The sequence below is a fragment of the Stegastes partitus genome, unplaced genomic scaffold (assembly GCF_000690725.1).
Source record: "Stegastes partitus isolate 25-593 unplaced genomic scaffold, Stegastes_partitus-1.0.2 Scaffold24, whole genome shotgun sequence".
NCBI lineage: Eukaryota > Metazoa > Chordata > Actinopteri > Pomacentridae > Stegastes > Stegastes partitus.
In genome coordinates, this window is record NW_007577755.1 from 990,861 (window position 1) to 1,012,983 (window position 22,123).

At 41.5% G+C, this 22,123-nt stretch overlaps 3 protein-coding genes across 3 annotated transcripts; 1 reads left to right on the forward strand and 2 right to left on the reverse strand.

Moving 5' to 3' along the window:
* The first annotated feature begins 1,631 nt into the window (after positions 1-1,631).
* inavaa (innate immunity activator a) lies at positions 1,632-12,039 on the forward strand. Its single transcript, XM_008296486.1, has 10 exons — positions 1,632-1,711; positions 6,637-6,733; positions 7,658-7,791; positions 7,963-8,085; positions 8,191-8,425; positions 8,515-8,568; positions 8,770-8,995; positions 9,319-9,468; positions 10,102-10,798; positions 11,284-12,039. The coding sequence occupies exons 2-10, from the start codon at positions 6,670-6,672 to the stop codon at positions 11,374-11,376; spliced, it is 1,776 nt and encodes a 591-aa protein (XP_008294708.1). The 5' UTR covers positions 1,632-1,711; positions 6,637-6,669; the 3' UTR covers positions 11,377-12,039.
* Positions 12,040-13,457: 1,418 nt separating this feature from the next.
* On the reverse strand, positions 13,458-17,323 carry LOC103368393 (lymphoid-restricted membrane protein). Its single transcript, XM_008296768.1, has 12 exons — positions 17,312-17,323; positions 17,164-17,227; positions 17,007-17,079; positions 16,892-16,919; positions 15,435-15,575; positions 15,221-15,352; positions 14,266-14,422; positions 14,137-14,177; positions 13,989-14,039; positions 13,826-13,899; positions 13,602-13,747; positions 13,458-13,504 (listed from the first exon to the last, which is right to left on the reverse strand). The coding sequence occupies exons 1-12, from the start codon at positions 17,321-17,323 to the stop codon at positions 13,458-13,460; spliced, it is 966 nt and encodes a 321-aa protein (XP_008294990.1).
* Positions 17,324-18,704: 1,381 nt separating this feature from the next.
* rpl10a (ribosomal protein L10a) lies at positions 18,705-22,062 on the reverse strand. The gene is made up of 6 exons (XM_008296496.1): positions 21,985-22,062; positions 20,897-20,968; positions 20,742-20,822; positions 19,910-20,058; positions 19,045-19,217; positions 18,705-18,915 (listed from the first exon to the last, which is right to left on the reverse strand). The coding sequence occupies exons 1-6, from the start codon at positions 21,987-21,989 to the stop codon at positions 18,745-18,747; spliced, it is 651 nt and encodes a 216-aa protein (XP_008294718.1). The 5' UTR covers positions 21,990-22,062; the 3' UTR covers positions 18,705-18,744.
* Positions 22,063-22,123: the final 61 nt, after the last annotated feature.

Here is a 22,123-nt window from a genome sequence, read left to right on the forward strand (position 1 = left end):
AGAAACATTTTTCAACAGAACTGTTTTGTATCAATAAAAAATCCCCCGGCATTACAAATGTACATGTTTGTTTATCTGTTTCTGTCATGACTCTCGATTCTCAGTGTGTCTGTGTGCATGTGGAAATAAAGGCTTTATGGTTTGCAGTGATGTGTTGGTGTGCTGGACACAATTCAAAGCATTGTGGGGTTGATTTGCATGCCGCTCTTCCCCCTGAGGACTCTCACGGTTCTTTCACATGGATATGGGACTTTGTTTAATTAGCTGATCTTTTCATTCCATCACGGGACGAGAGGAGAAAGCACAGGCCATCTGGAGGAGGCTTTTCAGGTTATATAGGCTAGGAATACCCAAGGGTCTGGTAAAGGGACTGGAGCCATTTGGGAAAGTCACGGAAGCCACCGGCTGAAGGAAAATAAAAGTAGCCTGTTTGTTGTTTCAGAATTACATTTAATGTATTTTAGCAGAGTGTCTTTCACAAATACAGTCTGCAAGTGCAACACATAGTCAAGATGGAAGAATTATTCAGAATTTCCAAAAATGGAGGCATTTTCAATATCCTTATATAAGTACCTATAAAATAGCTTATAAAGTTATAGTTTCTGTGTGGTAGTAATATAATATAATTGGATTATTATTACTGATGCAGTACCACATAAGAAGCATTTTAACGCCTCATATGTTAGATTTTCTTAATCCTATATTAACACTGTAGCACAGATTGATCGCTGGTCAACATTTTACAAACTCATCTCATGTTTTATATATACATATATAAAATCTGAGTATTAGTAACTACAGCTGTCAGATAAATGAAGTGGAGTAGGAGTATGACATTACATAAAATAGAAAAAAAAATGAAACACATCACATTTGTACAGTATTTAAACAGATATAGTAGTTAATTTTCATCACTCCACTAGTACTGTACAAACAAAGTAATCAAAATTAAAAAATAATCCAAAAAATTATCAAAAATTTAAAATAATCCAAAAAATAAACTAGTTAAATGTCAAATCCTCCTACAAAAGCAGGTTAAACATGGCCACTCATGGAAGAAAGTCTTCTAATGTAAAACTAACATGAAATCAAAAGTGCATTTGTCTCTCCAATGTAGTTATGTTTTAATTTAATGTACTTTACATTGGCCTGCTTATCACATCTTGGTCACAGTGTTTTTCTACCATCATGGCAGTGGAAGGTGAGTGTGGTCTTGTTCACTAACACTTACTTGCCAGCTGTCCTGTGTTTTTTTTTTTTTTTTCCTCCTTAACTAAAACTTGTCTCTGCCTCCAGCTATTCTTCTTTTGTGCCTCTCTTCAATTTAAAAGCCCCTCAGTGGGTCGCGTGCTGTGTCAATACGCAGAGCGTGTCTGGAAACTCTGTAGCGTCGGAACAAACCATTTAAACAGAGTCTGGGGGTGGAGTCTGTGACCCAAAAAAATACCTTTCCCGGTAATATCAAAACAAATATATTTTGGTCGACTATATGACATAAATACATTATCAAGTACATATAACTAAAACTAGAAAAGAGAATTTGTTTTCAAATAAATATTACAGCAAAATCCAACAAGGCTCCTCCCCTTGGATGGAGAAAGTGGAGCCGCTCCTAAACAGATGTCCAAAGCGCTGCTCTCACATCTGACCAGAGAAAGTCTGAACTGCTGCCTCAGAGAAGATGCTGTAGAGGAGCTGAGCTCACTACAAGGTCGGTACAAACCAGTTTCTGTAGGTTAACAGTGTAATACAACAGACAGGGAAGAAGCAGAAACGTTGGTACAAACAGTTGAAGTAGGATAGATGTTGTTTTAAGTCGTTAAACTTTGAGGAAATGTTACAGAATAGTTAGCTAAACTGAAACGACGCTGAAGTTAGCTTCAGATTCTGCAGTTAAGGGGAAAGTTAATGGGAAACCCAACTAAGCGAGTCTCTGCTTTTTTTTTAAACACAGTGATATGATGCAAAACCGTTTTAGAAATCGTAGGCAAACCCTAAATACCGCATGGAACCCACTTTAAATTTCGTAAAACTTTAGTTGCATTTTCTAGAACGGCTGAACAGGGATAATTTAATGCTTTTTTGCATGCAGACCACAGCAGATCAGGTCCAGATCTAAATCTACAATATTTAGAGTGGTCAAATTTGGATTAGAATATGACAGAAAAGCTAAAGAGTCTTTAAAACACAGTTTGTGAGTTGTGCAACTTTTATTCTATTTGTAAAAAAAAAAAAAAATGAAGCTATAGACTTTCATTGCTGTTTTGCATGCAGACCACATTAGATCAAGTCCAGATCTCAATCAGCAATATTTAGAGTGGTCAGATCTGGGTTAGATTACAACAGAGAAGCTAAAGCGCAGTTTCTAATATGCAAAGCCTTTATTCTATTTGTGAAAATGCAAAAAAGTAAGATGCCCCTGCTTTTCTTTGCATGCAGCCTACATAAGACCAAGTCCAGATCAAAAACCACCATGTATAGACTGGTCAGATCTAGACGACGCTAAAGAATCTTTTAAAAACAGTTTCTGATTTGTAAAACCTGTATTCTATTAATCCAGATCTGACCAGTCTATATATTGTTGGTTCTGACCAGGACCTGATCTAATGTGATTTACATGCAAAAAGAAAGCAGTGAGATCTCCTTATTTTGCATTTACACAAATATCACAAAAGCATCACAAAACACATACTGGGCTTTAAAGAGTATTGAGCCTCTTTAGAACAATATAGCTCAGATCTAACCACTTTGTAAAGAGTGGGTTTACATCCGAATCTGGTCTAATGTCTTCAATGCAACTTAAGTTACCCTTAACGTTCCCCTTAACTGCAGAATCTCAAGCTAACTTCAGAGTTTTCAAACTAAATAGGCCATTTCCATCATGTATAATCATCAAATACCAAAACACCTACAAGAAACATCATTGTGATAAATGTTCTATCATATTCAGTCACTGAGCACACTCAAGTTGTGTACTTAACTACGGTCATGAGGCATTTGCAGTTTTTCTTCCACTTTCTGCTCTTTTGTGATTTTACTCCACCTTCGATCAGATGGAAATATTGCCGCTTTCCTTTCCTACATTTAATTGTCCACCAGAGCTACTAGTTACCTATTAGATCAAAATGTTCAATGCAAAACATACATAAAATATAATGTATTCAGATTAAGTTGCCCGGTAGTGTAGAATCTAGTTAAGTGTGGCTCCACATCAAGCAAGTATAACAATTAATTGCTTCTTACATGTAAATGCATCATTAGTATTTCTATAACAGTGTAATTTAATGTAATAGAGACCATTCTGCATTATGTGTGCCTTTAATTTTGATGCTTTAGCTGTAAATGCACACTTTATTTGTCTATTTAACCAGAGAGTGAGATGCCAGTAATTGCAATTAATGAGTAAAAATACAGCTGTGTTGGAAGAGTGCATTCAGCCTAAATACAGTTTAATCATTTGCTCTGTTGCACTCACAGAGAAACTACACTGTAGGACTGTTTGTGTCCTCAGCCGCAGAATAAACATAATCTACAGCAGCCCACATGTTGACAGACATGAAGTGTTACTGTGGTGCCGAACACAGCACCTCTGTGTTGTTTTGCCCCTTCAGTCCCCCAGATCTTTTGTGAATGGTGGGCACTTGAGGGTGACAAGCTGTAACCACATCCTGCAAATGGCCTGAGCTGACCATCAGTGCCCATTCAGCGGCCTCAGAAATGATGACTCAGAGGGACAAGGTGTCGTGATCCCCAGTCAGCCCCTCGGCCTCAGGAGAACAATGGAGCATCTCTTCTTGCCCTCTGTGTTTACGCTGTCACTGGGCTGTAACTGAGCTGCTGTGTCTGGCCAGCATATGGCCTCCAGTGACTGCAAGCAGGCCGGCATGGTGCTTATTACTCCTGCATTGTCTTTGTTGGAAAACTAAGACCCCTGCACTAGTTAACCGTGTTAATCTGAATGAATGTTGGCCCTTTAAAGAGACTAACAGTGTTTGAATCTTGGATGCAGGCTGCTCACCACTATGGCTTTTGAACTTTATGCTAACGCAGCCTCCTGTCCTGCATTGTGCTGTTGTCTGTGGAGTTTCCAAGCTCAGCACTGCTTCTTAAGATCTCACTCCAGTGACATGCTTTGTAATACTACACTTAATGTTTTTTTTGTTCTCCTGCTGCTCCCCCACATCGATGCACTTTTCTTCCAGCAGCCCATACTGCGTATAGAGTGGATCCGTTTTGCTGAATGGATTTTGGCTTTCCATCAGACTCTGAAATAAGGCATGCTGTAAAGTCGTTTGGTTTCTTCCATAGTATCAGCATTCAGAGGAGAATCTTAATTACAGGGTTCGAACAGGCCTCGGTCTGGTTTCAGGCAACCCTCACTGTTTCCTTGCCGAGGCTGGTCCCTGTCGGTAATTCCAGGGCCGACCACAGTGGTAATGAGCACGGTGGTGGTGGCGGCAATCCAGGAGTACGCAGCTCCAAAGGCTCATGGGAAAGGGTGGTGGGGGAAGTCTGGGAGACAGTAAATCCACATCATGATCTCTTGCCATAAACATCAACTTCCGTAGATGTTACGCTGTCACAGTCCAGTGAACAGCGAGGATGAGTGGAACGGTCATCTCCAACACATTACTAGGTCGTCGTCATTAGCAGTGATCACACACTCCCCTCAATTAAGATGTTATGACTACATCTATCAAGTCTGCAGTGGAGACTGTGCTATCAGCAGCAGGAAATGGACTTCTACTGTTGTTTTTCTCCATAATAGTACAATTTCAACACTCCCACGACTCCAGCGTCTTATGAAAGCTATGACAAACGACATCAGCATTTTGGCAATAAGCTGCAAACTTCAAGTGAGAGTTTTACCCAAACTCACCCACCCACTCACCCACCCACCCACTCAGCCTAGACCTCCGACCACAGACTCTTGTGAAAGTCTTCAGACAGTTATGGGGTGTAAGTGGGTAAATCCCACATTACTCTGCCTGTCTCTGATTACCAGGCCGGATTCCTGTTGACGTCTTTAGTTTTAGATTGCTGCAGCATGGAGCCATGTGTCTGAGAGTACAGCAGGCCTCGACCTTGCACACTGAGAACTCAGCACTGTTCCGTTCTCCACCTCTCACTGCAGCCTTGTCTCAATATTGGCCCAACAACGCTGCTCGAGACTAGCCGAGTTGTCAGCAGATATTGCACCCGCAGCAGATTATTGAGGCCAGTTGGTGGATACAGAGCCTTTGTTGCAGTGTTGTTTTACTGACTCGAGCTGCCTCGCTGTGCCTCATTGTGCTGCTGGCTGCTTATAGCTCTGTCAGTTCACATGAGTTGCCGTGGTGAATGGGTGAGTCGTATTGGATACACAATAATATCCTGTCAGCGCTCTGTGTCTTCCTCGTCCCTACAGGAAAAGGCCTGATACCGATCTCCAAACACAGCAGCTGAGACAGGAGCTGAGGATTATACACTGAAGCCTTATCAACACATTCTTTCATGTGGTGTCTATATTCGTGTCATCTTACTTCCCAGAGTTATTCCTTATTAATAACATCTTATTTACTTAACACATGAGTTTGTTTACAGCAGATTAATACAGAGGCTGTTCTGAGAGTCATCATGTTTGTGGGCTTTGCTTTCATGAATGTGTGGCATTGAAGGAAGGCAGGCTAATGATATCCTTTAATCGTGTTAGTGACCATAACGGTGCTTCTTGTGATTATCTGGCCTTTTTAGTCAGAGTCTAGGGTTAGGCCAAACACGTGAGGTTCAAAATATATGAACTGACCTAAAAACTGAAAGCTCTCTCTCACCCTAAGCTGATTCCCCCCAAAAAGTCACATGCAGACTCCTGGCCTGATTTCTCATCTTCTAATGTTATCTCCAATTAGTTAGTGTCTTTGTTTCTTTCTCTTCTTGCCGTCGTTCCACTCTGCTGCTCGTTTTTGTTTACTATCGGCCACATGTTTCCTGGAGAGCAACAATGAGACAGAGCGGGGCCGTAAACATGAATTGTGCTCGCCTGTTCGCGAAAGTGTGTTAGTGAAATGGGCAGCATTGCACAGGAGAGTCAGCAGGGACCTTGTGATCTGATGCTGCGTGGACAAGCCCAGCATTGAGACATTCTTCCACTTCAAAGCCCCCAGAGGGTTTTCTGGACACTGGTTGAATAGGAGCCGAGGGAGGGGTGCACAGGGGGGAACAGGTGCAGTCCATGAGTGGGGTAATTCCCGCTGCCATCTGCTTTCTTTTTCGGGGTCTGGGCTCTTTAAACGCCCTCTGACACGCCTCATGGCGACACGCTCCCCAAGCCAGCCGCGCCGTGCCCCGTCGCCATGGCACCGCGATTCAGATTAACCCCCGCACATGTGCCGAGTCAACCGTGGGGGTCTGCCTCTATTGTGATGGAGCATGGGAGGGAGGTGGAGGAGGAGGAGGAGGTGGGAGGAGGAGAGCTGCATGGATAAGTGTGTAAAAAGAACACCCGCCAGTCATTCACTTTTGTTAAGTGAAGCAGCGGAGTGAGAGTGAATGAAGCCATGTGGACGGAAAACAAGGGAAAACAACAGGAGAATATATATTCTTAAAAGTGAGCCCTCTGATTGTACTAATCTAAATAAACTTTTCTTTTTACTGCAGATATTTGCAGAAACTCCAGAGCACATAATCAAGATGACGGCCATCGAGAGTAAAGAGGAGATCAGTGACACCGACAGTGGGATCATCTTGCACTCTGGTGAGGACAAGACTAAAGTGGTATCTAATGGATTATCAATGCACCATCTGATTTCTACATACTTCATGTGCACATTAGTTGTGCAGAATCACTAAGCGCAATAATATAACAAACTGTAGCGTAACTGGCTGGAGTTTCAGTCAGATACTGACATTATTGTTTGAGTTTAAAAAAAGATTCAGATAAACATATGTCGATCCACAGCATTTTATTTATTCTTTTTTTTTTTTTTTTACATCAACACACATCAGAACTAGCACTACCACTAGTGATTGTTTTTTTATCGATTAATTTATCAGCTATTTTACAGAATAATCAATTATTCTTAAATGATTACTTTATCTGGAAAAAGCAACATGACCATTGTATAATGCAGCACAGCATGAAATGTAAACAAAACTTTACATATTTAAGTAAGTTCAACTGGGAACTCCAACTTTATAAATATGCTTAATACAGCATCTTTGATATATCTGCAGTAGAATTTGTTGTCCTTCATGAGCCAACATGTACACAAATACTGATGTGTTTTGAGTGCTATAGTACTAAAATTAAAATATTTTTTAAAAAATTGAAAATGTTTAACTTTACTCAAAACAAAACTCATTAATGGCTCACTTACATATAGCACATGTTGAACAGTCAGAATGATCTCTGAAGAAATCCTGAACAAATGGCTTAACAATTAAAAACCGCTAGCTGGCATATTTTGCCTTTCCAAATGTAACTCCATGGACAGAACAAATAGAATGAGATCAAGACACACTGACCTATTCCACTCACAACGGATACGCAGTGTTATGCCACATGACACCATGTGATGCAGACAGAAAAATACAGCATCACTTGTACATATACAGAGTAGTTAAATGACTGATCCAGAAGCAGATAAGGAAAGCCTGATCTTCTGTGTATTCACTGCAGGTCCAGACAGCCCCACGTCCCCAGTGAAGGATCTGACCACCCACACCAGAGCCCTGAAGCTGAAGCACCAGTCTCTGGAGGAGCGTCTGGAGCTCTGCCTGCTGGAGCTCCGAAAACTCTGCATCAGGGAGGCAGTAAGTTCCTCCTGAATGACAGTATACACGATTGGCCTCTATTTTATATTCTATCCTTATAGTTTTTAGTCACATTATTAAAGCGCTGAATAAAGGTTAGGACTGAATTCTGTGTGTAATGGTCACAGTTTTGCCTTTTTTGTAATCAACACCTTAATTGTGTCTTAACAGGAGCTGACCGGTACACTGTCTTCAGACTATCCTCTGATGCCAGATGAGCAGCCACCTCGGGTTCGGAGGAGAATCGGAGCTTCGTTCAAGCTGGATGAAGGTCTGATCCATCTGGATCAACAGGTACGAGCCCCAATCTGTGCTTACTGCTCGTAGAGAAAGCAAGTGAACAGAAGAAACTACGATTCATCAGCTGAAACTAATTGCTAAAATCTGTGTTCATTGCAGGATTCAGAGCTGCAAGCGCTAGAAACTGACTTGGCTCTTCAGCGGCAGATCTGTGAGGCGGCCCGCAAGCTCTCCCTCGAGGGGAACCTCAGCAAACCACAGAAGAAGAGCCGGCTGCAGCAGTGCAAAAGGGAGGAGAAGAAAGTGAAGGATCTGCAGGAGGCTGTGTTCCAGCACAGGATCAAGAGCGAGTGCAACTCACCCTGCATCACTTCCTCAGCCAGCCAAAACAAAGGTGAATGACGCTGCTGCCCCCTGCAGGACAATCTGTGTAACACTTAGTGGGTTTGATTGAAACTAAAAAGGTTTCATTTGTGTGTGCAGATCTGTGCATGTCCGATGACAGCTCCCTCTCTGATGTGGTGGCTCTGGATGATGGTGAGTTGGGAGTACATTCATACATTTATAATTCTGATAGTTTAGTGAGTGCCTCTTAAAAACAGTATTTCATTTTAATATGCAGTAGGGTTACATGCTGCAGATGTATTCGATAGCATATATTTTTTGGAGCAGGCAAAGTTATATTAATAATACCTTCAAGGAAAAAAATAATGTGATGTTCTCTCTCTCCCTCCATAGATGTGGACTTGTCCAGCCCCCTCTCACCCCCAGTGTTGGGCTCTTCCTATTCAGACCCTCTCCAGCTGTCAGCTGAGTCCCTGCAGTCGTCCCCTCAGTCCTCCAGCCAGCTCAGTGTGGAGTATGAGCGCTCTCCCATCCAGAACTCACCATGGAAAGAGTCCAGTCTGGACCAGCCTTACCAGAAGACCACAAAGCCTCAGTCAGCTTGCAGCAGCAGGTCCAGGTAGGACCCTGAAATATGATTACAATATTTCAGATGTACAACAATACTGGGTTACAAGGTTTTACTTTACTGAAAATCATTTCAAGTTCTTGTAGCTGTTTGGAAAAAATAATCAAATGGATGTGCTGAACCAGCTACAAATTGATGTCAGCATCCTTGTCCATGTACACATTTCTCAGCCTTCTTTGGGAGAACCTTTTTTAGTTTGGCATGTTTTTGTTTTTCAGTTGACGTGAAATCTATAGTGGTGTCAAAATCCACATTTACGTGCAGTGCCGTGTTGCATTATCTCACTTCATTCCCTCTGTGTTTGTTCTGTGCAGTAGTCCAGCAGGAACTCAGGTGTCTGCAGAGAGCAGCAGGATTCCTCTCACTCAGTTTGTCAAGAACTCAGCGCTGCGTCACAACCACTCTACCAGCGCCCCCTCCACTCCAGAGCTGCTCGTACGCCGACAGTACTCCCAGTCCTTTAGGTAGGCAGAGACATCATGTCAGTCGTCCTCAAATGTATTCATACCCTTTTATTAAAGAAAAGGCAAAATTCACAACAGGCACTCAAATAACTAGAAACTGAAAAAAGTAATAATAAATAAAAATTTGCTAAATTATAATTTAGTGAAATTGTGGTAGAAAAGAATAATTAAAAAAAAAAAAAAAAAACTCTCCCAGACAAATTAGAGCACTTTGCTGATGAGCAGTGGGCCAAAATCCAAATACCTGTCAACAGGTGCAGAAGTCTGATCGAGAGAGAAAAGACTTGATCACCGTAATTGGCTCAAAGGGTTGTTCAATAAAATATTAGTTCACAGAGATTGGACCATGCTTGTGTGTTTTTGTTTGTTTGTTTTTTTTAAATATTTCTGTTAAATCACATATTCACATATTCATTCATTGATTTATTATATGTATATATATATGTGTGTTTATTTATTTATTTTATTATTACCCCTGTCAATTTCAGCTTATTTCAGTGACAACTGTTTTTTTCCTTCTTTAATTGGACAGTATGAATAAATCTGAGGATGACTGTATACTAACAGAGAAATCAAAGGGCATTAGAACATCTGTACCGTTGTTTTACAATTCTACATGATCTGTCTTCTCAGACTTCCCAAGAAAAAACCCTCTGCTGACATGGAGCGCCTCAACTCAGAGAAAGGTCGAGGGCGAACCCGACTGCCCCAGCGGCGCTGTGTGGCCGACTTCATGGTGCGTTCTCCGGAGTACTCGCCCCTGCGTCCTTGCCAGTCCAGCTCTGAGGACAGCAGCTCGGAGCACTCATCCACCTCCCACATCAGCTCTCCTGGCAGGGACGGTCCCACTGAGATCCCTAAGCTCTGCCCCCCACCGTATGGATTCCACTTCGGAGCGCAGAAAAAAGGATTCTCCAGCTTCCACATCCCACACAAGAACGCCGGCCAGTCTCCATCCAGCCCCGGCTATGTTAGGACCACAGGAGAGAGCGGCCCCCTGTCCCCGCAAGACTCAGGCCTGGGCAAGTGCTTCTTGTCCTCCCCTCCTGTGGCGCGCAGCCCTCAGCAAAGACCGTGGCAGGAGGGAGCGTCTTCCTCGAGGAGCATCCTGAAACCTCCTCCGCCTTACACCAGGCTGGTGCGGACCCCTTCGCTGAAAGAGTACCCGAACCACGCCATCAGGCTGATGCCCAGAGAGATCGTGTCGGAGGAGCTCAAGTCCTGGCATCAGAGGAATCAGATGCAGAAGTTGCGGCCAAGTTGTGGGGAACAACAGAGTTTTCTGAGTGTTACGAGTCCCATTTCACCTCACATGCCTCCATTTAAACAGGTCAGTACTGATAATAATACAACAGAAAACACGAGCTGCTAACACACTCAGACGCCAAGCGAAATTGTGGGTTAGACATGAGTAATTTAAACTTTGTTAGAGTTTTGTTATTTGAATATATTAGGACTGCAAACTATATTACTATACAAACCATACTATAATTATATCGACTGGATTATTCATTATTTTTTGATTATTTGTTTTGTTTTTAAAACATGAACAAAAATGTCCATCATGATTTCCCATAATCCTTGTTTGGTCAAAACAAGAATCAGAATCAGAAATATGTCGTTTACATAAACGTTAACAGAAAAAAACTGCATATTTTCAGATCTGAGAAGCTGAAACCATCAAGTTTTGGGCATTTTTACTGACTGAAGTGACTGAAAATGAATAATATTCTCTAATCAACTAATGCCACCTATAATATCTGTACACGTCTGTCCAGAAATGCACAATGCTGACTTCATGACATTTTTTCTCAGGGTTCGGGTAATTTGATCCTCCAGAGAGCTGCAGACGGGACTCCAGTCCAGTGGTTTGTGGCCGAGGACGCTGAAATCGTGAGCCAGGTGTAGCTGACACCTCTGCAGCATGTTGGGTCGTTTCCTCTCTTATTTATCTTTGTATTTATTAAGTCTTTGGACTCTCTGTGAGATCGTTTGTTGACACGATACAGAAAACGTGGACCTATCGGTACCTGTATCTGTAATTAATTTAAAACTTTATGTAAGGTTGGTATGCCAGTTTTATTTATTTTAAGTATTTTCCTAATAGACCTGGGGTGAAGTGAAGCTAATACAATATCCTACATGTGTCATATGGATCATAAACTTTCTGTTTGTTTCAAGACTTTCTTTGTGGCTGGAACACATTTTGCACATTCAAATTCACCTACAGTAGTTTTCACCATTCCTAATATAATTTTTATTGTTATACTATATTTATCTATTATTTTAAGTGTCCCCTTTATAACATAGAGACTTATAACTAAAGTTTTGTTACACCTTTGAACACACATTGATGTTTTATAAGAACTATATATATAGTTAAATTTGTCTCGCCATGACGTGAAGTAAGCTGAATTTAACATTTGCTATTAACTCCTAATAATTAATCACTGATGCCTCTAATGGTGGTTTGATGAATGTTTTCACTGCAGTATGGTGTTTTCTTACTAACCAAGTGATTGTACCAGTTTTTTTTTTTTGTATATTTATATTAAAAACTTATGTCTAAAAGTGATGTTTGCAGAAGTCTTATCTTAAAAGAAAAGATTTTTAGAAGACAAACAACCAGAAGTCTTACATCAAAACATTTTATATTTGTATACAAAGAGCCGTCCAGACAGCACACACTTGTCGTTCACAGCACAGTAACAGAATTTAGACAAAGTGCCATCAAAACGGTATATCACAGAAGGCCAGATCATGGCTCAAGTGCTCCATCGTGAAGCTTCCACAAGAAGTAAGTGAGTGATACGACAAAGAAAAGCACAAACAGGTACGTGCAGAGCAGCGCCCATCGACAGCGATGTATCCAGTGAGTCAGATGATGTTTCCTCTTCAGGGATCCATTCCTGGAAAGAGCAATCTGATTACTGCAGGCATCACTTTCATGCTTTGAGAAACACGACGGTTTTTACTTACGTTCCCACAGAGATCCGTTGGTAGATATTTGTCGTCTTTTTTTCCTTTTTCCTCGATAACGCCGCTTTGCCTTTGTGTCTCTGTCGCAGAGTATCCAGAGAGGAGCTGCAATGAAGGCAGCTACGTTAGATATTGTCCTCCAATAAAATGAGTCCACAGTTACACAACGTAGGCAAAATCATACAAAAAGTAATAAAGCATCAGTAAATACCAGTTCACTTTCTTTACTCTAATGGTTTCTGTTGAGGCTGTTTGTGGTAAAATGCAACATCTTTTAGTCTCTGTTCTATTTGTTTCCAGGAAGGCAGAAGATAAGGTGTAAATCAGATATTTGCTCCGAATAAAATCAGACATTCTCACACCACAAGGGGGCTTGATTAAGCTGAATAAGCTTTGAGCTCATGAAGCACATCCCTCCAAATCCATTTTGCCTCAAGCTGCAGCGACCAACCACTATGAAATGGATAAATTAATTAAACACAGTGTTCTTTAGCCATGTGAGCATAATATCACCTGGAATACTTAACGTATTATACTTCTGTTGTTACACTGGGTGCCATATTTTGGCCTGTGTGGTGCATGTCACCAGAGAAATTTGTCCTTAAATACACTACAGTGAGTGTGCGGCCTGCTTTACCTGGTTACTAATCCAGATTTATCAAAACAAACTGACCAATTAACTCCTACAACTACATTTCCAAAGAGGTCAGTTTGCAGTTTTGAACCCTTGTGTTGACATGATTTTGCATTTTTATGAGTGAAGCACCAAAAACTGAAAATATCTGGCCTCTTTGTAAGCTAGTTTCGGAAGATGCAAAAATTCAAATGAGGCTTTTTTGAAGCTCAAACATTTAATGCAATTAATCCTTTTTAGCAGCAGGCATTTAGACTTGTCAAAGTAGGAAAAGCACAGGCAATACTAATACTACTAATCATGCCTGTTATTTAAAGCCAGTAGTTGTACTTTTCTTGCTTTGACAAATCAAAAAGGATGTGAAAACAATCTATTCTTATTTAAAGTAGTTCCTCTCTGAAATGCTGATGTGTCGGCCACAAACTGGGTAAAATATGTTAGAATAGAATGACAACAGAAATCCTAAACAGTAATAATGACAGATATGTTAATCGACACACCACACTGTTATTTTGTCCACCTCCATGAACATACTTTTTGTTTAGTGTCTTTCTGGCGGTCACTGGTTTAGTCGAGGGGCACTCTGGGTTGGAGATGGGAGAGTGTTCTGGGTGTTCTGGAGGAGCTGCTGAAGTCTCTGACGGAGTTTCATCCGGTTCAAGTGGCCTGAAACAAAACATTTTGACACCAAATGTTACCAAATAGTCCTGATTTAAAGCAGAAGCGTTTGATTCTCTGGTTCACCTCTCATCCACCGGGTAGCTGTCGGCCCTGGTCAGGGTAGGGAAGCTGGACTCGGAGTTCAGCCTTCTCTTCTCCTGTGCAGACAAAGAGGGAACTCATTATGGTGCGAGGATGATAACATCTGTGAAGGAAGTGAGAGAGTTCACGAACAAAAGAACCTCACCTGAATTTGGCTGGTAATTACTGATATGCTGACTCTTCGCCGGAGATTGTTCTATTAAAAAAAAGACAAGTAAGAGCAAAACAAAAGGCGGATCAAAGGAAGGAAGAGGAGTTCTCCAGATGCTATAACAAGCCACATGTCTGCACACCTGCTTATAGCCCTTCTTTCTGCCCTCATTGTCCTCTGAATCTGCAACGAGAGACCCAGTCATCAGTAAAACTTTGCACGACAGCAGAACAAGACAAACACCCACGAAACAGATGGAGGTGTCAGAAACCTGGCGAGGCTCCGTGATCCAGGCTGTTCCTGCAGGAGTTCTGCTGCTGCACCATCTTCTTGGCTTCTTCCAGCTCTGCTGCATTTCTGTCATGTCGCCTCCTCAGACTCTCAACGTGAGCCACCATGAGCTCAACTGCTCGACTCACTCGAGCCTCCTGTTGAAAAAAACAAAGAATGAAATTTGAGAGTGTAGCAAGATCACAGCCTCGTACTGTAAGGGGCTGTTCGCTTTGGACACGTACATAAAGAATGTGCTGCAGATTAATATTAGAGAGGGTTTAGGTTGCCAAGATTTTGCATATTTACCTGAATAGTGCCACTGATTTCTACATATGTAGTCAAACTGTGTACAAACCTACATCTGTCTTTCTAAATGGGACATGAGCTGTTGTTTACCAACTGTTCTGTTTGTTAATGATCAGGAAAAAGTTCTGTTGGGCCTTTTTTAAAAAATCTAAAGTAGTCTGCAGATCCATTTGGTTAAAAAGTAGCAGGATTTAATAATTCTGACTTGACGTTTAACTGCACACAGCAGGCTGATCGATTATTGGATTCAACAAAAACAACATCATCAAACCTTCCGTACGTTATGTAATGTGGACTTTTATCCCAAGTCAAATGAAACAAAATCTGATATTTTATTTGAAAGACTTGTAACATTTGTAATATATTAACTTTTAAATCAATCATGAACAAATCCCTTCAACAACCAACGGCATCCTTGTTGTCTGTTAAAGGCTGTATGATATTTAGTGAGCATTCATTTACATTGAAATAAAAAAGCCTTATACAAAATGCTATGCTGTTTAACCAGCTTAGACCCATAGTTGGGGATTCATCTTGTTCCTCTGCTGTTTTTTCCTGATATAAAACCAAATGAAGTGAAATGAAAGCATCTGAAGTCCAACCGCACCATCTTGAAACAAAGCAGGATCAACGGAGCCTCACTGTACCTGGTGAACGGCACCGAGCACCTCGGCTGTGTTGGAGATTCTCTCTACAGTCCCTCCGAGGATGTCCAGAGACAACTCCAGCCTCTGCAGGATCTTACTGCGCTTGCTGTCCAAACACAGGCCCTTCAGAGTCTGAAACACAACAATCACACATGTACTTCCTCTCTGCTGGCAGCACGGACGCTAACCTCAGATCACTCGTCACATTCTGTACCTCCAGAGTCTCTCTGCCTCTGCTCAGCTCCAGCTGGACGTTCTCCTCGGCCAGGTTCCGGGCGTGTTCCTCCGCCTGCAGCCTCTGCTTCAGGGTGTACTGATCGCAGCGGAAAGCCAGGGCGATCTGAGTGAAGGCCGCCTTAAAGAAAAAGAATAATCTAATTCACTCAGGCTTGTAGTGCACCCTCACATTTTAAATGTTTATGCTTTTGTCTGATGTTCTGTTGAGACTCAGAGTAACTTTTATGTGATTTTAATGGGCCTGCAATTGAAAACAGGCACTGATTTACCACAAAACAAAGATGTTACATTTAAAACATTACAAGCACATAAAACAGACACAATGAGTAAAATGAACACACTGACTGTAATATTTAGTACATGAAAATGTACATGTAGCCACTACAAAAGACTAAAATGGTCAACGGTGTGAAATCCCTCATCTCAGCAGCTCTGCTGGAGTTCCTCAGGGTTCAATCCTGGAGCCTCTACTGTTCTCACTATATAATAATGAGTTTCCTGATATTTGTCCTGGTTTTAATGTTGAGATGTATGCAGATGATGCGGTAATGCCCTGAACAAGATACAGGACTGGCTTCAGAACAACTGTCTCATACTGAATACAAAAAAAAAACTGTCTGGAAAAACAAATAGAACAGCCAAGACATAATGTTTACATTGGGGATGAGGAGCTGGAACTAGTGTCCCATTTCACATATCTTGGGGTCGTATTAGACTCCAGACTGTCGTTTAATAAACACATTTAAAAAGTTGCTAACACTATAAAATTCAACCTGCAAAAATTTTAGGCAAATCAGACCTTATAAATCAAATGATGCTGCAAAATCTTACTTCCATTGAACGATCATGTCTCATATTGAGTACTGTTTCGTAACTTGGTCTCTTGCCAGTGTTACGTCTCTAAAACCTACAGAGCAACTGTATGAGAGGTCAATTAAAGTGTAAACTTATTCATTTCACCACTGTGCTCTTCTAGAGAAGTATTGATTAGTATCTATTGATTTTTTAAAAACTTAAAATACTTAAATATGCTTGCTGAATTTATAAAATTATTAATAGCATTTCTCCACCACCGCTTAAAAAGTTATTTAAACAAAAGAGCAATGTTGTTTGTAGGCCTACAAGATCGGTCTGCAGAGGAGACTGTGAGGTCCAGTTCAGGAGAACATCTACAGGTCCAAACTCTTTGTCTGTAAGGGTTTGTAAAAGTTGGAACAGTCTTCCTGTTGGGGTTAGAGAATTTTCTACCTTCTCTATTCTTTAAGAACAGCTTAGAAAATGGTTGGTCGCTAATCAAATCTGTGTTCATGTATGAAATCTTTTTAATTTTTTTTAATTTTTACAAATCTAAAGCTATTTTTACTATCTATTCCAGTGTTAACTTTTGTTCATGCTGTCTAGTCTCACACTGAATGAGAAGTGTGGCAGACTCACCTCCAAATCCTTCTCTGGCATCTCCACACTGTGACAAAACAACAGATTTGAGAGCTCAGTTAAATGAAATCTGCTAATATGTGCTGATGTTGTGTGTAGCAGTTGGATGTTGCACCTGTTAAGGCCGACACGCTCGATGATGGAGAGGTCGCTCCAGCATGTGACCGGCTGCTCCTCCTGACTGGTTTCTGTTAAAAACATCAATCCAGTCTGAACCTGAAGGCGTGACACTGGTTGAGTGACTTTGTATGAACATGTTTTTTAGGTTTTACCTTCATCACTGTCCTCGCTGTCCCGCACGATGGGCAGGTTGTGACCGTTTGTCTCTGCATCGGGCTGAAAACAATTCCGAGACATCAGCTGCAGACACAAGCCTTAAATACAAGGTGTTTACAGACACGGGTGGATTATCAGACTCACCTCAGCGCTCATCACTACGCCCGCTAGTTTCCTCTACTGATGAACCCAAACGTCTTACTGAGGAAAAACCTGACTTAATAATTCAAATCCCCTTCATGGTCAAAGTTAGTTGACTTTTCATTGTTTCCAAAAACACAAACCGATTCTCACATGCACGTCTTTGGTTCATGTCTTCCTCTGGCTTTCTCCTGTACTGAGAATAGATAATCCTATTAAGAGATCCACAGTCAAACCAGAGCAGGACCCAAGAGGCTCATGGGTAGCCGTGTTTTTATCGAGTAAACATTAGTGTTGCCCTGGGTGAGAAATCCAATGTGCTAGGTCAAACATGCTGTATTATAAATTATACGACATACTGAAGACATAAAGAGAAGTTCTGGTTCTCCCACGCTGACTGGTGGGCACATAGTGGGCACATAGAAAGACATGTTGAAGCTGCACCGTCACCTGGGACAAAGGCAGGCATTGGTCCCAGGAATCCATCAGCTGGGTTGATCCCACCACCAACCAGTTTGGCCCCGACTCATTGGATAAATTCTTTTAGTCTTTTGTTGGACTACAATGGAGCAGACCTCACTTCGTTCAGCTGCACACCATTATAAGTTAGCTACTTCGTCAAAATTCCTTTAAAAATCATCTCCAGGTGTCACAATAAACTAGCACTGATATTAATGAAATTTAAATAAAGTATTAATATTATGTTAATAATACAGATTTAATATAATGATCTCAAATCAACCCGACAGTATCTATCTGGTTGATACTCAACATCAATACAACCCAAAGTGCAGATTCTCTCCACCCCCCGACATCCATACTTAAGAGTGTTCTTTTTTTTTTTTTAATTTTCTATAGATGCTGCGCTGTTATCATGAGTTCTTTCTACCACAATTATCATGTAGGTTAAAACTGAGACTGCAACAGTCCGCATCCCACATTAAGGCACTTGAAGTGTCTGTACACTAGAAACACTGTGATTTCCAGCATATTTTTGAATTCAGTGCAAATGTTGTATAAACTGAAACAACTGAGCAACAATTCGCTTCAACTCAACCAAATACACCACGTTTTTGCTACATCCAGCTGACCCTAGAGACCAGATCGTAACAACCACTACTGTGACTTTCCGCATCCATTCAACCATAGTACCAGTTTGTTGCTTTGTGTTGTACTTCATACACATCTATTGCATGTCTGTCTGTGTGGGAACCTTGAATTTCTTTTACGAGCATTCTTTTTTTTATCCAAATATAAATTTCAGGTTGACAAAGCAAGTTTGTTTGTTTATGAAATTACATTATTACTGACCAACATTAGGCTCCAAACTGGAACACTTGTGAAACCTTCTGCTTAACTTTATAAAGGAAATAAAAATCACTCATGACAACTAAACTTTGGAGCATCTCCACTTTTATTAATAGAAAAGCTGTAATTTAGTAGAGGCGCTGGGGTTTGCCCATGGTGCTCTTGACGTACAGGGCACGCACGTTCTGCCAGTTCTTCTTCAGCAGAGACACAAGGAAGTTGACAGCCAGGTGGATGTTGTACACAAGCTCGTCCTCGGTCATCTTCACGTGTCCGACGGCCACAGCCAGACAGAGCACCTACAACACACACAGCACTGTTACTGTTCACTGACCTAATGTTCAACTTCTCCAATAGAATGCCAGCTTTCATGACAGATAAACTGTTAAAAAGATAAAAGATTTTCCACGGCAAACTCTTGAACACACCTTCTTCATCTGGAATTTGATGGTGGATTTGACCTCGTCCACCTTTGTGTTAAGGTTCTCGTTGTGGGTGAGCAGGGAGGGGAACTTGCCGGCCTTGTTCAGTCCAGGACCCAGGATACGAGGGATCTGCTTGATCAGAGACTCAGAGGCCAGGAAGGCGTCGTACTTCTTGGCTGAAAGAGGGCAACATGAAACAACAGTCAGATGCCTGTTAGCCTTCTAATTACTGCTGATCAGACGGGCTGTGCTACAAAGCAAAAGGAGTGGATTCATGAGGTATGTGGAACCTACAGTCAGTTTTCAGTGTTGCAAAGCTGGCTCTCTTAACCTGATTAGATCATCACGGCAACTGATGCTGCACAGCTAACCCGCTCAGTTGTTCAGTGTTCAGAATTGAAATGGGCAGTTTATCAATTCACCCATCTTTTTCTGACAATGTTTTGTTTGAGTGATCCAAAGAAATACAGCTGACAGAGCACATATCTGCAAACTGGCTGAGCTGTATGCGAGTGATCCCACTAACAAAGCAGTGACGTTACAGCAACACAAACTATACGCACTGCCACTGAAAGCTGCAACCATTCAGCTGGTAATGTAGAGAATGCACAAATGTGCTTGGTCCTGATGTGCTGCCAAATCTGTTTTACACTGCAGGTAATGCAGTCAGTACAACAGCAGCAGACGACCAGGCCATGTTATGTGGAAGACGAGTCAAATTTCACATCAAACATTCCCTTTTATAGGAACAGACTTGGGCCTGATGAAGTAAACCTAACAAAATCACTAATGCAAAGAAAGCCTGGGCTGTCAAACTTGCTTCTTTGTGCACCCCGAGACAGTCTTTTGGGTCATGTTAACTTCTTACCGAGCTTCTTCACCAGCTTCTTGTTCTTGTTAAGTTTCTTGAGAGCCTCGATGTCCATGTGTGGCATGTCGGCAGCTTTGGCCTCGTCACAGTGCTGCTGGTCTCCCAGGACGCACACGGAGAACTTGGGCCTGGGGAGAGTCTTCAGCCTGCATATCAACAAAACAGTTAGTGGCGGTGCTCGAAACCACACTTCAAACCCGGGGGTATCAAGTGGTAGGACGGCAGGGCATGGCTGACAGAAGACCTGTGTTTAACCATGATCACTAATGCATTTCTCAAAAGCTCTTTGTTGTTGAAATCACAACAATCATGTGCACCCTACATACACAAAAAGTAGGTCAATATTATCATCAGATCACCATTTACTACACACGACTGATTTGTGATTTTAGAAATATATCTATAATGAAGCTTTTTTATACAAATGGAATCTAATGTACTCTGCCATTACCAAATGACACTTTCCCGATTTTGCGGTGTAATAGAAAACTTCTTACCCATACCACCCGAGTGGCCGGTGTCCAGCTGACCTCTTTGGTCATAAAAACGCAAATTGGTCGGCTTGAGGACGTGAACTTACCAGCTCAGCCACTCAAAGCCTCCCCTCATGTTTTAAGACCCAGGGTAGGGGTCCGCCTGCTTCGCCTTTCTCAGCTAAAGCCGAGTCGGCTCAGTCAGACTACCCAAAGTACTTCTCCATGTCTGCCCCTGGCCTGTCTGGATTTTAGAGTTTTCGTCTGATTCGTGCCATGTAACAGGCTGTGTTTACACTCAGACAGGGCTGGAAGCACACAGGGAAAAGGTTGGGTGAGACAGTAAAAGGTCGAACCTGACAGTGCCGGAGAAACGCTTGTCCTTCTGGGGATCATAGTTTTTCAGGCTGATCTGCAGCTCCACTGACTCCACAAACCTACAAGCAGACAAAAGGTCAGACATATGTCCTGCAGTTTATTTGTCACAACACCTTTCTTCATCACAACTTACTTCCTTGGTTTGGCCACAGAGCCCTGCAGGACTTCCTTTACGGCTTCGTACAGCGTGTCCCTGGAGACCTTACTGTAACAGAAAACAACATAAAATCAGTTAAAAGCCACTACAGGTAATCATCAGTCAGTTGATCAAATTAGGAGCTGGTTTTAAAAATATCAGTTGACCAATGTGATGTACATCAAAACTAGTATAATCAATGTAAATGTAATGTAAAATGTCATTAAACATTTTACCAAATGAAACTTGCTTCATTCAGTTATGTGTCTATATTAGCGACATGATCAAGGTACAAAGGTAATAATTTTAACATCGACATACATTTATATAAGGGCAACAACAAAAAAAAATTAAATAAAAGGAACCATCAGAACTTGGGCGGAGTATTGTAAGCATTTAGGTGTAACCATGATTCTATGAAGTAGTTTTCTTACTCTATTGATGAAGTGGCAATAACTGATAAATAACACTGGTTTATTGTCGATGCCTAAAATTAATGCAGCACTCAGTTATCAAGTCACTTAGAAGTCATCTGTTTGTCAAACTTTAGTGCAAAGTGCGAGATGACGATGATCAAGATTTCAGGAACAGTCATAAAAGTTAGCCATCAACCGCCCTAAATGGCCAAATGATCATCTGAGTGTTAAGAGGGCAAAAAGCAACCACTTATGTTTCGCAGTCATTCAGCAGGATATAGTCGTATAAGTGCCTCACTGAAACCACTGTATCACAGCTGCTGTAATGTAGCTCTTAAAAAGCCACAAAATGGGTGCAGAGCGCTAAAATAAAAATGATTACGTCATATAAAACAGTTCATCTAATCTTTCGTCAGTGGACTGCAACCCCAAATGTCTTCTAAGGCTATGGATGACGGTGGATTTTATGTAACGTAACCTGAAGTTACACCAGCAGATGAGCCGGCGCCATGCTGGACAGTTAGCTTCAACTAATTCAGAGAAACTGAACCGACTAAAATAAAAGCTACACAAGAATACGATTCTATTTACTTATACGACCAATACTACCGGCTCTAGACGTGTGTATAGTTCAGTTTTTAGACATTTTTTGGTTAAATCGGGTCTAACCTCATCTCTGCAGCTTGTCCTGCCCGTCGCGTTACGCTGAAAAGGAAGTGCTGCAGGAAGTTACGCAAAATAAAGGCGAGGGGCGGTGTCGTCATCGACAAGCGCCTTTCTAAAGGACTACAGACTGACGTAACGTACA